Source organism: Hyla sarda, chromosome 1 (genome assembly GCF_029499605.1).
Source record: "Hyla sarda isolate aHylSar1 chromosome 1, aHylSar1.hap1, whole genome shotgun sequence".
Lineage (NCBI taxonomy): Eukaryota > Metazoa > Chordata > Amphibia > Anura > Hylidae > Hyla > Hyla sarda.
Window position 1 is genome coordinate 418,882,858 of NC_079189.1, and position 16,229 is coordinate 418,899,086.

At 41.7% G+C, this 16,229-nt stretch overlaps 1 protein-coding gene across 1 annotated transcript in view; it reads left to right on the forward strand.

Annotated features, from left to right (window-relative positions):
• SGSM1 (small G protein signaling modulator 1) overlaps positions 1-16,229 on the forward strand; it is a 376,300-nt gene that overhangs the window by 225,744 nt on the left and 134,327 nt on the right. The window contains exon 10 of the mRNA XM_056528949.1: positions 14,504-14,571. Coding sequence (XP_056384924.1) covers positions 14,504-14,571 — 68 coding nt within the window. The remainder of the gene's footprint in view (positions 1-14,503; positions 14,572-16,229) is intronic.

Genomic DNA, 16,229 nt, shown 5'->3' on the forward strand with positions numbered 1-16,229 from the left:
CAGTATTGCCAGATAGCCGTTGACTGTCCAGGCATGCTGGGAGTTTTACAACAGCTGGAGGCACCCTGTTTGGGAATCACTGGCGTAGAATACCCCTATGTCCACCCCTATGCAAGTCCCTAATTTAGGCCTCAAATGCGCATGGCGCTCTCACTTTGGAGCCCTGTCGTATTTCAAGGCAACAGTTTAGGGCCACATATGGGGTATCGCCGTACTCGGGAGAAATTGGGCTTCAAATTTTGGGGGGTATTTTCTGCTATTACCCTTTTAAAAAATGTAAAATTTTGGGGAAAACAAGCATTTTAGGTAAAAAAAATATATATTTTTTTACATATGCAAAAGTCGTGAAACACCTGTAGGGTATTAAGGTTCAAATTACCCCTTGTTACGTTCCCCGAGGGGTCTAGTTTCCAAAATAGTATGCCATGTGTTTTTTTTTTTGCTGTCCTGGCACCATAGGGGCTTCCTAAATGCGGCATGCCCCCAGAGCAAAATTCGCTTTCAAAAAGCCAAATGTGACTCCTTCTCTTCTGAGACCTGTAGTGCGCCAGCAGAGCACTTTTCACACCCATATGGGGTGTTTTCTGAATCGGGAGAAATTGGGCTTCAAATTTTGGGGGGTATTTTCTGCTATTACCCTTTTTAAAATTGTAAAAATTTTGGGAAACCAAGCATTTTAGGTAAAAAAAATATATATTTTTTTACATATGCAAAAGTCGTGAAACACCTGTAGGGTATTAAGGTTCACATTACCCCTTGTTACGTTCCCCGAGGGGTCTAGTTTCCAAAATGGTATGCCATGTGTTTTTTTTTTGCTGTCCTGGCACCATAGGGGCTTCCTAAATGCGGCATGCCCCCAGAGCAAAATTCACTTTCAAAAAGCCAAATGTGACTCCTTCTCTTCTGAGACCTGTAGTGCGCCAGCAGAGCACTTTTCACACCCATATTGGGTGTTTTCTGAATCGGGAGAAATTGGGCTTCAAATTTTGGGGGGTATTTTCTGCTATTACCCTTTTTAAAATTGTAAAAATTTTGGGAAACCAAGCATTTTAGGTAAAAAAAATATATATTTTTTTACATATGCAAAAGTCGTGAAACACCTGTAGCGTATTAAGGTTCACATTACCCCTTGTTACGTTCCCCGAGGGGTCTAGTTTCCAAAATGGTATGCCATGTGGGTTTTTTTTTCTGTTCTGGCACCATAGGGGCTTCCTAAATGCGGCATGCCCCCAGAGCAAAATTTGCTTTCAAAAAGCCAAATGTGACTCCTTCTCTTCTGAGACCTGTAGTGCACCAGCAGAGCACTTTTCACCCCCATGCGAGGTGTTTTCTGTATCGGGAGAAATTGGGCTTCAAATTTTGGGGGGTATTTTCTGCTATTACCCTTTTTAAAAATGTAAAATTTTTGGGAAACCAAGCATTTTAGGTAAAAAAAATATATATTTTTTTTACATATGCAAAAGTCGTGAAATACCTGTAGGGTATTAAGGTTCACTTTACCCCTTGTTACGTTCCCTGAGGGGGTCTAGTTTCCAAAATGGTATGCCATGTGTTTTTTTTTTGCTGTCCTGGCACCAAAGGGGCTTCCTAAATGCGGCATGCCCCCAGAGCAAAATTCGCTTTCAAAAAGCCAAATGTGACTCCTTCTCTTCTGAGACCTGTAGTGCGCCAGCAGAGCACTTTTCACACCCATATGGGGTGTTTTCTGAATCGGGAGAAATTGGGCTTCAAATTTTGGGGGGTATTTTCTGCTATTACCCTTTTTAAAATTGTAAAAATTTTGGGAAACCAAGCATTTTAGGTAAAAAAAATATATATTTTTTTACATATGCAAAAGTCGTGAAACACCTGTAGGGTATTAAGGTTCACATTACCCCTTGTTACGTTCCCCGAGGGGTCTAGTTTCCAAAATGGTATGCCATGTGTTTTTTTTTTGCTGTCCTGGCACCATAGGGGCTTCCTAAATGCGGCATGCCCCCAGAGCAAAATTCACTTTCAAAAAGCCAAATGTGACTCCTTCTCTTCTGAGACCTGTAGTGCGCCAGCAGAGCACTTTTCACACCCATATTGGGTGTTTTCTGAATCGGGAGAAATTGGGCTTCAAATTTTGGGGGGTATTTTCTGCTATTACCCTTTTTAAAATTGTAAAAATTTTGGGAAACCAAGCATTTTAGGTAAAAAAAATATATATTTTTTTACATATGCAAAAGTCGTGAAACACCTGTAGCGTATTAAGGTTCACATTACCCCTTGTTACGTTCCCCGAGGGGTCTAGTTTCCAAAATGGTATGCCATGTGGTTTTTTTTTTCTGTTCTGGCACCATAGGGGCTTCCTAAATGCGGCATGCCCCCAGAGCAAAATTTGCTTTCAAAAAGCCAAATGTGACTCCTTCTCTTCTGAGACCTGTAGTGCACCAGCAGAGCACTTTTCACCCCCATGCGAGGTGTTTTCTGTATCGGGAGAAATTGGGCTTCAAATTTTGGGGGGTATTTTCTGCTATTACCCTTTTTAAAAATGTAAAATTTTTGGGAAACCAAGCATTTTAGGTAAAAAAAATATATATTTTTTTTACATATGCAAAAGTCGTGAAATACCTGTAGGGTATTAAGGTTCACTTTACCCCTTGTTACGTTCCCTGAGGGGGTCTAGTTTCCAAAATGGTATGCCATGTGTTTTTTTTTTGCTGTCCTGGCACCAAAGGGGCTTCCTAAATGCGGCATGCCCCCCAAAAACCATTTGTCGCTCCTTCCCTTCTGAGCCCTCTACTGTGCCCGCCGAACAATTAACATAGACATATGAGGTATGTGCTTACTCGAGAGAAATTGGGTTTCAAATACAAGTAAAAATTTTTTCCTTTTTATCCCTTGCAAAAATTCAAAAATTGAGTCTACAAGAACATGCGAGTGTAAAAAATGAAGATTTTGAATTTTCTCCTTCACTTTGCTGCTATTCCTGTGAAACACCTAAAGGGTTAATACACTTACTGAATGTTTTTTTGAATACTTTAGGGGGTGTAGTTTTTATAATGGGGTCTTTTATGGGGTATTTCTAATATGAAGACGCTTCAAATCCACTTCAAAACTGAACTGGTCCCTGAAAAATAGTGAGTTTGAAAATTTTGTGAAAAATTTCAAAATTGCTACTGAACTTTGAAGCCCTATGGTGTCTTCCAAAAGTAAAAACTCATAAATTTTATGATGCAAACATAAAGTAGACATATTGTATATGTGAACCCCAAAAAAATATATTTTGAATATCCATTTTCCTTACAAGCAGAGAGCTTCAAAGTTAGAAAAATGCAAAATTTTCATTTTTTTCATCAAATTTTGGGATTTTTCACCAAGAAAGGATGCAAGTTACCATAAAATTTTACCATTAAGTTAAAGTAGAATATGTCACGAAAAAACAATCTCGGAATCAGAATGATAACTAAAAGCATTCCAGAGTTATTAATGTTTAAAGTGACAGTGGTCAGAATTGCAAAAAACGCTCCGGTCCTTAAGGTATAAAATGGCCTGGTCCTTAAGGGGTTAAAGTTCAGCTGTTTCTCGGTTTTGTATATTGAACACCACACTGTAATGTATATATTGTGGTAAATTTGACTAGACTGCATGGTTGGTCTCTAATTTCCTTCTCAGCTTACAATTCTCCATAATCAATATCAGATTGTTTCTAATAATAATAATAAAAAATTGTTCCTAATAATTTATTATCAGATTGTACCTAATAATTAATAAAAAAATCTAATTGTTTCTAATAATTAAGAAAATCAGTTTGTTCCTTTGGCTCTCTACACATCTCCTCTCGTACTTTTCACACAGTGTCAGGCCACATCCCAAACCAAGCACTGTACAAAACTGTAGTTCTGTGATGACACAATTAAAGGGAACGAACCTAGAAATACAGTACTGAGCAAACTCTTATTGCTGTAACTTGATCTAAATGCATATTAGATGCAAGTTTTTTTCTAAACTCAGACCTGTTCCTTTTACACACTGTAACACATATAATTCATTCTATTGTTTTACTCACTGTACAATAGTTTAGCTTTTCTGAGACTGAAGTGATTAAAAAATGCCTTTCCATGCAAGCCATATAATTGACACATATAGATGACTTGAATGCTATTGTCAGGGGCATTCAACCTAACGATGTAAGACTGTTGATGAACAGTCTGCATAAATAATGCTTCATGTCTAAATGCAGTCAAGATTACAATTTTGCAGGTTTTCTGATATTATCCTGTTACAAACAGGCAGTGTGCGTGAAAATGTTAATAGGGAGAAAAAACTGAATGATCTTTTGGGATATTAACAAATTCTGCAAACATTTTATTTTTTCTTAAACTAAAAGCAATGTAGATAGACTTATATTTGAAGTGGATAACCTATTGTGCAAAAGCCAGAAAACCCAAACGCAAAAGGGGTGTATGTGCACCACACACCATGTATACCTAGGCTAATATTATCCCATACCAAAATACCATATTGCTTATAATAACCAAACTGTTACAAGGGACTTCAAATGTAATGCAAGAGTATAAATGTTATTAATCTGAAAACATTGCAATACATAAAATAGGACTAACATAGCAACAGAAAAAGGGTGCCCTTGGGGTCTTCCCAACCAGTGATAATACAATAAGAAGTAATGGTTTGCATAAGGCATAATCCGCAAGCACCATGCAAAAGATACTTGTATAAAAGGAGAACACATCTGCAGAGAGCAAAATCTAGAAGTAGAAAGTGCAAGTGTAAAAAGTTAAATATACAGCTATAAAGGCTCCTCTGGTTAGCTACCATAGGTTCACCTAGCCTTTTTGTTACACCAACTGTGCAATCTAAGGCTTCTTTCACACTATGAAAAGTACCCGTTATATAACTCCCGTTATAAAATAGCGGGTGATCGTGGGGTTAAACGGCCATTAGAAAATCCCTAACGGACGTTAGAAAATCCCATTATAGTCTATGGGATTTTTCTAATAGCCGTTTTAACCTGTTATCACCCATTATTAATAATGGACGTTATTTTGTGACGGAAGATAGTAATGGGAGAAATAGTGCATGCACTATTTCTTCTGTTCAGTGGCCCGTCACAAAATGTCCGGTATTGTCGGCAATCGCCGTGATTGGCCGGTCAATTCTGACCGACAAATTACCTTTTTTTTTCGGGCTGATCAGGTCTCTGGTGACCCGATCGCCCGGAAAATAAGTGTGATCGGAGCTGTCAGAGACAGCCCCGATCACTCTGAAGGATAGAAGTGTGGTGGCAGGGGTTCCACTTCCTCCTATCCCCTGCCAGTTGAACTTGACTAACCAATGGCATTTGGGGTGGTGGGGGGGTGGAAGTTCATTTCCCCTGCTCTAACCACCTATCGAAGTCCGGGCATAGCACGGGGAAGAAATGGAGGAGGGGGGAACAATCCAATTACCGGGCAGCATGGATGGATTGCAACAGCTGAAGGCATCCTCCCTACCCCATGTGAATGTACAGGGTACAGTCACACAGGCGGGGGTTTACAGTGGGTTTCCTTTTGCAAGTTTGAGCTGCAGCAAATATCCCGCCACAACTCAACTCCTGGCGGGAAATCTGCCTGTGTAAATGTACCCTAAAAACACTACACTACACTAACACAAATAAAGAATAAAACACTACACATACAAACCCTTATACTGTCTGCCCCCCCCTCCCCCCCCCCCAAATAATGTCTTGTACGGCACTGTTACCTAAATGGAGCCTCCAGCTGTTGCAAAACAACAGCTCCCAGCATTGCTGGACAGCCATTGACTGTCCTGGCCTGCTTGGAGTTTTGCAACAGCTGCAGGCCGCCCCCTGTTTGGGAAAAACTGCCGTAGGATATTTTTGGTGGAGGAGGCAAATGTCATGCTTGCATCCGAGTCCGCCAGTATGCAAATCCATAATTTAGGCCTCAAATGCGCATGGCACTCTCTCACTCCAGAGCCTTGCCTTAGTTCAAGGCAAGAGCTTAGTGCCACATATGGGGTATTTCCGTACTCTGGAGAAATTGCGTTACAAATTTTGGGGGTCTTTTTCTACTTTTACCCCCCCCCCCCCCATGAAAAGGAAAAGTTAGGTGCTACGCCAGCATGTAAATGTAAAAAAAAAAAAAAAAAAAAAAAAAAAAAAAAATTTTTTTACAAGAACATGCTGGTCTTGCCCCATACTTTTCATTTTCACAAGAGGTAAAAGGAGAAAAAGACCCCCAAAATTTGTAACGCAATTTCTCCTGAATACGGAAATACCCCATATGTGGATGTAAAGTGCTCTGCGGGCGAACTACAATGCTCAGAAGAGAAGGAGCAAAATTTGTTTTTTGTAAAAAGAATTTAGGTGGAATTGAAGACCATGTGCATTTACAAAGCCCCCATGCTGCCAGAACAGTGGACCCACCTGACATGTGACCCCATTTCTGAAATTACACCCCTCATGGAATGTAATAAGGTGTGCAGTGAGCATTTACACCCCACAGGTGTCTAACAGATTTTTTGAACACTTGTCCGTAAAAATGTTACATTTTACTTTTCATTTGCACAGCCCACTGTTCCAAAGGTCTCTCAAAGCCAGTGAGGTGTTAATGCTCACAACACCCCTTGTTACATTCCGTGAGGCATGCAGTTTCCGTAATGGGGTCATGTGGGGGGGTCTGTAAACGCACATGGCCCCCGACTTCCATTTCTACCAAATTCTCTCTCCAAAAGCTCAATGGCGCTCCTTCTCTTCTGAGCATTGTATTTCGCCTGCAGAGCACTTTACATCCACATATGGAGTATTTCCATACTCAGAAGGAAAAGCCCCCAAAAATTTGTAACCCCATTTCTTCTATTATCCCTTGTGAAAATGAAAAATTTGGGCTAACACCAGCATTTATTGAAAAAAATCTAATTTTTCATTTTCACATTCCACTTCAATGAAAGTTTGTCAGTCACTTGTGGGGTGTTAAGGCTCACTGTACCCCTTGTTACGTTCCTTGAGGAGTGTAGTTTCCCAAATAGTGCGGCCATGTTTTTTTTTTTTTTTTTGCTGTTCAGGCACCATGGGGGCTTCCTAAATGCGACATGCCCCCCAAAAACCATTTCAGCAATATTTGCTCTCCAAATTGCTGCTATACTTTGAAGCCCTCTAATATCTTCAAAAAGTAAAAACATGTCAACTGTATAATGCCAACATAAAATAGACATATTGTTTATGTGAATCAATATATAATTTATTTGGGATGTCCATTTTCCTTACAAGCAGAGAGTTTCAAATTTAGAAAAATGCTAAATTTCCAAATTTTTCCTGAAATTTTGTAATTTTTCACCAAGTAATGTAGCAAGTATTGACAAAAATTTACCACTAACATAAAGTAGAATATGTGAAGAAAAAACAATCTCTGAATCAGATTTATAAGTAAAAGCATCCCAGAGTTATTAATGCATAAAGTGACAGTGGTCAGATTTGCAAAAAAGGCTCAAAATGGGCTCCGTCCCCAATGGGTTAAGGGGGATTCCTACAAAAAAATTTGAGAAAGTGCGCTGGGACAGTAGGCTTGCTACGTTTCCTTACTACTCATTTGCTTGTAGCAACCAGACTGTTATAAATGTAGTATTCTTGCTTAGCCATTGTAGTATTCTTGCTTGCCATTTAATGGGCACATACAGTGAAAAACTGTCTGGCATCTTGCCGATAGATTTGATTTAACCCCTTAAGGACGCAGGACGTAAATGTACGTCCTGGTGAGGTGGTACTTAACGCACCAGGACGTACATTTACGTCCTAAGCATAACCGCGGGCATCGGAGCGATGCCCGTGTCATGCGCGGCTGATCCCGGCTGCTGATCGCAGCCAGGGACCCGCCGGCAATGGCCGACGCCCGCGATCTCGCGGGCGTCCGCCATTAACCCCTCAGGTGCCGGGATCAATACAGATCCCGGCATCTGCGGGAGTTCGCGATTAAAATGAACGATCGGATCGCCCGCAGCGCTGCTGCGGGGATCCGATCATTCATAACGCCGCACGGAGGTCCCCTCACCTTCCTCCGTGCGGCTCCCGGCGTCTCCTGCTCTGGTCTGTGATCGAGCAGACCAGAGCAGGAGATGACCGATAATACTGATCTGTTCTATGTCCTATACATAGAACAGATCAGTATTAGCAATCATGGTATTGCTATGAATAGTCCCCTATGGGGACTATTCAAGTGTAAAAAAAAATGTAAAAAAATGTAAAAGTAAAAGTAAAAAAAAAGTGAAAAATCCCCTCCCCCAATAAAAAAGTAAAACGTCCGTTTTTTCCTATTTTACCCCCAAAAAGCGTAAAAAACATTTTTTATAGACATATTTGGTATCGCCGCGTGCGTAAATGTCCGAACTATTAAAATAAAATGTTAATGATCCCGTACGGTGAACGGCGTGAACGAAAAAAAATTAAAAAAGTCCAAAATTCCTACTTTTTTAATACATTTTATTAAAAAAAAAATTATAAAAAATGTATTAAAAGTTTTTTATATACAAATGTGGTATCAAAAAAAAGTACAGATCATGGCGCAAAAAATGAGCCCCCATACCGCCGCTTATACGGAAAAATAAAAAAGTTATAGGTCATCAAAATAAAGGGATTATAAACGTACTAATTTGGTTAAAAAGTTTGTGATTTTTTTTAAGCGCAACAATAATATAAAAGTATATAATAATGGGTATCATTTTAATCGTATTGACCCTCAGAATAAAGAACACATGTCATTTTTACCAGAAATTGTACGGCGTGAAAACAAAACCTTCCAAAATTAGCAAAATTGCGTTTTTCGTTTTAATTTCCCCACAAAAATAGTGTTTTTTGGTTGCGCCATACATTTTATGATATAATGAGTGATGTCATTACAAAGGACAACTGGTCGCGCAAAAAACAAGCCCTCATACTAGTCTGTGGATGAAAATATAAAAGAGTTATGATTTTTAGAAGGCGAGGAGGAAAAAATGAAAACGTAAAAATGAAATTGTCTGAGTCCTTAAGGCCAAAATGGGCTGAGTCCTTAAGGGGTTAATGTTATTAGACACTTTTTTTTTTTTTTTTTTAGACGTGTCTACAACTAAGAAGCATTAGGAATAAATGTTCAAATGAGTTTAGAGGGGCCACAGAAGTCATAGCATCATTGGTTGTGGTACTTCATAATAATGCTTTTATATTTTTATCTTTACTGAATGGTGGCTGAAAAAAGGAGGGATAATGGCTCATAATAACAGTTAATATTAACAGGTCATCTGCACATTAATTGGAATTAAGTATAGAGGCTTGTGAAATTAAAACTTAAAAAAAAAAAAATTTTTCTTTTGCTATAGAAAAATCGAGTTACTAATGTAATGGAGTTGTTTAAGCAATCTGTGTATGATATCAATACTCATGAATTTTGACAGCAATTATAATATTTTGAGGTACCTTATTATGATATTTTTAAAAGATATTTAAAAATTGTTCACAGATAACACAGAACATTGCAGATTTATAAGTGACATCTTGATATTTAAACAAACCAACATTCTTGGGTCAGCTTAAATGCATTTCCCAAGCAATTATTATCCCCTCAATGCAGTTTATGGTGCTAAATGGAAATTCTGTGACCATGATGCAGTTTATTTTTTTTTTATAAATGTTTATTGGGTTTTTCATATAAATCATAAAACATGAGGTCTTGCCATAAATAAACATAATATGAAGTTAAGTTGGGCTATAAACCCAGAAAGAACAAGACAAGTCTAGAAAACAATTCCAACACCTGTATCCAACATCCCCCCCCCCCCCCAAACTTTGGTCCATGGGAGGTTCGCCTACCTCCGTTCCCAGAGCAGACATATACAGGGTAAAAACAATGATAACAGGCTAGAGCAGAAAGACTTACAGAACAGAGGTATAAGTGCAGCCTAGGAGCCTCAGACATCTCTTTGGCCTTATTAACTGTGTGACCCGTAGTCTACCTAAAGATCCTGCCACCGCTCTTGTCAAGTACCAGGTAGTATCCTGGAAGGGTCTCATAAACCACAGGATTTCATCGTCTGTCAAGAAAGTGACTATAAAGTCCTTCCATTTCTTAAAGAAAGATTTTGCTGTTTTTTCTTTGGTTCGGTTAAGATCTGTCACATCCATAAATAAATACTTTTTCACATGAAGCAAAACCTCCGAGACTGTCGGCATGTCGGGTAGTAACCAATGTGTCAGTAAGCTCCGCTTAGCCACCAGGATGATCAAATGGAGCAAAAGCATTACTGCAACCCCTTCAGGAACCATATGGAGTATTACAAGCAGTGGGTCTATAGGTAAGGAGACCAAAACCTGCTAGACAATGAGCACGTCACCAGACCATGGTGCAAGTCCATTCTGTGAGTCCCACAGTTCAGGCATGCCTCTATACGTTCCGGATGAGCAGGTGTACGAGGGAAAGTAAAGCCATAAATACCATGATGCTTTATCCTAAATTGGGTATCCCTCCATTGTTTAACAACGGCTTTGCAAACCTTGCTCCAACCCTTAAGAACCGGAATCGTCAAATCCTCCCTCCCCAGTTTCCCTTCCCAGTAAGTAAGGAAGAATGCATAGCCGAAGTGTAAGGTTCACAGCAAGTAGTGGATCCTTTAGGCCTGTATTGATGATGACGTGAGCCGTGCCAGGGAGCAGAGTCTAAGGTGCCGCTGGTTTTCACCAGAGCCCACCTGTCTTGCTGCAGCAGGTGGCACCCAGGTCGCTACTCCTGGCACTACTCGTCCACACAGGTGGCTGGGATGAAGTGTGGTTCAGATGGATAAGGACAAGACTAGGTCAGGATAGCTGAAGGATCAGGTACACGGATAGACAGGAACACAGTACTACAGTAGCTTTTTCTCAGGCACTAGGGCAACAAAGATCCGGCACCAGGCAGGGGGAGGTGCATACACTTATAGGAAAGGAACAGGTGAAGACACTAATTAGGGCGTACTGGCCCTTTAAATCAGAGCTCCGGTTCGTGCCCTAGGAGACGGGGGCACACGCGCTGGGACTGGGAACACGGAAGACCAGGGAGGTGAGTGACCGGCTGGAACTCGTATGCGGGCGTGTCCCGCGATTCGAATCCCAGCCCCGCCGGCAGAGGGGACATGAGAGGAGAGCGCTCTCTGGCCGGAGTGCTGACGTAACGTCGAAGCACTCTATCTGTGGAGGAAGCTGTAGAGCCGGGACAATGAATAAACTCCCGAGTCAGAGGAGATAAAACTGTCAAAGGATGTGTTTTGAATGTCATGAATTGCCATGATCTGACAATAGGGAAGGTAATGCTCCGGGCCTAAAGAGTAAGCTATGGACACTTCCTCAAAAGTAAGATAACGTGGCTCTGACAAACTAGATGTTGGACCAACGTTATGTCAGCCTCTCTCCTCCCTTCTAAGGGTTAACTCGGGAGAGTCCACAGGGTCATGTGTTTACTGATTGAGAATAGAAGTTGTAAGGATGTCCGGCCTATCTTCCAAGCCACTAACGCGTCGCGGACTATGCAGGAACCCCGTAACTGTAGGGGGACCGCACCAAATTAAGTGTGTAGATGAGCCGATAGTGACCAGGGGCTTCAGTCAGTGCGTTTCAACAATACCAGTATCGTTTGGAGGGGGTAGAGCAATTTAGAGAAATAAAGATTTTTTTATCAGGTGACTGCGAGCCAGTAGAGGAAGAGGGAGAGAGATCCACCTTCTCCGTTCGCCAACCACCTTCTGAATCAGAGGTGGAAAATTCAAGCAGTAAAGAGAAGAGGCCGTTCTACCCACCCCATCCCTAAGTATTTCATGGGCATTCTACTGAGGGAGATTGGTTAAGGGTAAATCAGACTCTACAAGCCTTCCCACCTGGTGATAAGTCTAAAAGCACTTTTCGAGACGTTCACCTTATACCCTGATTCTCGAGTCGGGTTAGCAAGGAAAATCAAAAGATGATCCGCAAACAGAGCATGGGTAATAGAGTTCCTGACCACCGATATACCTTCAAAGACCCGAGCGGTAGACAAGACCCTTGACAGGGATTCAATGACTAAGTTAAAAAGTAGTAGGCGATAAGGGGCAGCCCTGGCTGGTGCCCTTTTGGGGAGAGAAGGGTGAGGAGAGGAAACCTAGGGTAGATATCCTAGCCATAGGGGAAGTGTAGAGTGCATAAAGGTAGTTAACAAAAGGGCCAGAAAACCAAATTGTGTGAAGCACATTCCACAGCCAGGACCATTTGACATTGTCAAATGCCTTCTCGGCATCGATGGACAGAATTGCAGGACTGGGATGTAAGGATGGTCTAAGCTGTATTTCATCCAGGAATATTATCACCCTGCAGATAATCGCCCCCGCCGAGTGTCCCTTAACAAAGCCCACCTGCAAAGAAGAGATCAACCTAGGGAGAAACCTTGCTAGGCGGTTAGCTAAAATTTTAGTCAGTAGCTTAAGATTAACATTGATCAAAGAAATAGGACGGTAGCCATCAGGAGTGAGCAAATCCTTCCCAGGTTTAGGTAAAACTTTAATATAAGCTGTATTCATAGAAACTGGGATAGGGCTCCCCTGCAGGTAGGCATTGTAAAGACTCAACAGTGTAGGCGAAAGTTCCCCCTTCAATAGTTTGTAGAAGCCTCCCGAAAAGCCGTCAGGCCCCGGGGGCCTCATTGGTCACCAGTCCCTTGATGGCCACGGCAAGCTCCTCCCGGTAACTGGGGCATTCAGAGCCACCTGTTCCTCCTCAGTGAGAGAGGGAAGGTTGGCAGATGTCAGCCAATCCCGGGAGGGAGACGCTGAGGTGGGTGAATCAGTATATAGGGAGCGGAAGTAGGATTGCAGAAAGGCATTAACCACCTTGGGATCTCTTCGAAGTGTGCCTGAGGTGTCCCTAAGCACAGGAATATGAGCTGGAGGAAAAGTACCTATACAAATCGGGCTAAAAGTCAACCAGGTTTGAAGTCCAGTCAGAAAAATTGCATAACACGAGGAATCAGAAGTCCATCAGTCAACGAAGGCAGTAGAAACAGGCTCAGCTCTCGCGGCCAGGGGGGGTCAAAGCAGCGTCTGGGACAAAAGATCGGTACAGGGGAGAAGTCATTGTCCTCTTTGTTACCTGGGTTGAGAGCCCCACAACTCGGTGGTCTGAGACAGTGGCGGCTGATCAGTTGGTAATATCTTGTCACGGGAAGAGGGCATAGATGGGGGAGGGCCACCACCCCTGCCCCGCAGAGAATGTCCAAAAACTCTGTCCAAAAGAGCTGCAGGGACCGCAGTTCTTCCTAGGCCACATCAGGGGATTGTTATGTAGCAGTAGAGTCATTGTGGTAGAAGACCCTCAATAGTGCAGGGTATAGTAAGTCACTTCAGCAGAAAAGTCCCCGAATAGTAGAAGCTTATAGCCCTCAAAGAGAAGATCATGGCACCTCTGGAGGAATGTGCGCAGGAGCGCCACTTTATCCATAGAGTCCAGGTACTTGACAATCACTTGCCTTGGTCTATTGCGGTGCTCCAATCCTGGGAGGGTGCCAGTATCTCCTTCTTGCCTCAGGTCAGGGCCCAGCCTGTGCGCTCTCTCCACCTTGCATGGGTGAGGGAGACCGAGGGCTTTGGGGAGTAACACCTCACATACATGGAGAAGATCTCTAGACGGTACCGAGTTAGGTAAGCCCACTATCCTCAGGGTTTTTTTTTGTCAGGACCTGTTTTCCAGGTTCTCGACCTTGTCCCAGAATCTGCGGCATTCAACCTATAGGGAGAGGACTTTAGAGGTAGCGGCATCTGCTTTCTCTTTTGCTGTGCCAGCCTTGGCTTCCACCTCAGACAAGTGGGCGCCATGTTGGGAGGCCGTCCGCTGGAGCTGCTGCAGGGTCTCCTGAATAGTAGTGACCACCGCCTCCTGCACCTTAGGCGCGATACGTTTAGCCAGACAGGAGTAGTCAATGCCTGTCAGTTCTCTGGTTTCTGAGCCCGCAACTGAATCATAGTCCGACAGAGCAGGAGAGGCAGCCCTGCTGAAGGCCGGGGACTCCGCCATGTTGGACACACCACCTTTGTGAGATGAATAACAGCCAGTATGTTTCCTGCTAGATTTTCGGCCCGTGCGGAGCAGGTACCGGTCCATATATGTTCTACCCTGACATTGCTCGGAGTAGGGGTCCTGGGACTGGAGAATGCAGGTAAATTGGGCCTGAGTAAGCGGTAAGGCAGGGAGCTTGTCCTCTATGCGTCTTTACAGCATGGCACCAGAACCGGAAGTGATGCAGTTTTTATGTAGTTTATAACTATGGACATAATCTTCAGTTGTCTGTGTTACTTATATTATTCAGTTGTCTGTGTTACTTATATTATTAAAGTGTACCTGCCACCAAAAAAAAAAAAAAAAACTTTTGGTATGTCATAGCCCTTTCTTTTTTTTTTTTTTTTTTTTTTTTTTAAACTTGTGCTAATGTTAGAGTACAACCAAACTGATAATATTCCCCTGTATTATGTCTTTCTTTCTGTTAATATTTTTTAGTGTTTACTGGGACTATGCAATGACCATTCGTCTTGAGGAAATTGTGTATTTGCACTGTCACCAACAAGGTATGCTTTTGAATGCAAAAGCTTTTGTCACATTAAAAAATGCTGTATAATGCAGGCATCATGTTATTGAACAGGAGCTTACCATATTGATTTAAAGTTTTGAAGAAAAAGTTTTAGGATAACTATTAAATTATTATTCTAAGCTTAGTAGTCATGTGGACTGAGCTACAGCTCTCTATATGCATACTCATATATAGATGTATGATTTGTATGTGCAGTTTACATTATAAGGTTCTGAAGGCAGAGGTTTATGCTGTATTGGTTTCTTACTCTGGATTTATATAGGAAAAGTTTAAAAGTTACCCATACACCCTTCATCCATATCATCACCCCACCTGTGGCTGAACCTGATGGACATGTGATTTTTTAACCATACTAACTATTTAACTATATAACGTGGCATCATGCATTTACTAGAGATTTGTCACATTTGTACTGCAAATTTACTGTTCCATTGTATTCTGTGGAACATTTGTTGTAATGGACATATTTTGATATTCTGCTAGATGTAACCAGTAGGGAATTGGTAGAACGTGTTCCTTATTGATAAATATATACAAGGCCTACCGAACAAAAGAATGATAGCATGCACTCACCACATCAACTGCGTCTATGTGCCCGGAGGTCTGGAATCACTGGGAGGCATCAAGGAAAACGCCAAAGCGCTCAGAGGCAGTGCCTATCGTTCTTTTGTTCGGTGGATATCATTTACTGTAGCTTTATTGCATGCACCTCACAGGTGTCAATTGTTTTGCTGGATCCATGCACTGCCTCACAGAGGTATCCTTTGTAACAGCTGTGTTTATAATAGGAGTGCTCTCCCCTCCACTTCCTTCTTCATATACAAGGCCTATATGAGCCAAGAAAACATTGCTAACACTGTATGTCAATAAATCATACCTCCCACCATTGTTATGATTTGATCTTTGATATTCCAAGTTTATAGCTCACATTCACCTCAAAATCTGACTTCTGCAACCCCTTCATTCTAGCTCTTTTTGGGAGTATTAGTGTTTAGACAACCACTGATCCTAACTTCTGACATCTCTTGCATGACTATGCCTGTGACAAGACATCTATATGTTTAAAAGTAAAGCTTTGGATATTTTTTACTGTTATGCGTCATTTCTCACAAGATCAACATTTTATCAGATGTAGAAACCACTCTGGTTGGCAAGAACAGTGATTCCATGCTTCCTCATTTCATGTTCCTTCCTCATTCCAGATAACAGTTGAACCTCCTGAACATTTACATGTTTCCTTGAGGATACACAATTAGATGGATAGAGATTTACTGTCCTAGTTGTCAGTCATATAGGCTAAGCTAACTGTATATCCATTAAAGGGGTATTCTCACCTCCGCTTTCGGGCTTCCTCTTTAACTCCTGGTCCTCATTAAAGTCAATGGGAGTTGTGCAAACTGTGTAACTCACCCGCATTGGCTATTTTCAGCTTACCAATCAAAAAGCTGAGATGGGAATACCCCTTTTAAGTCTAAATGGTCTAAGGGTAACTGTCACTTAAGAAATCTTCTGACAAGTCATAGTGATATGATGGAACAAAACACCTCAGTGCCCAATCGTTTCTGACTCATGCCAGTCTGCTTTGCTTGTAGAGAGGTGGAGCAGTGTTCACATTTCTGAAAAGCCTTCGGACTA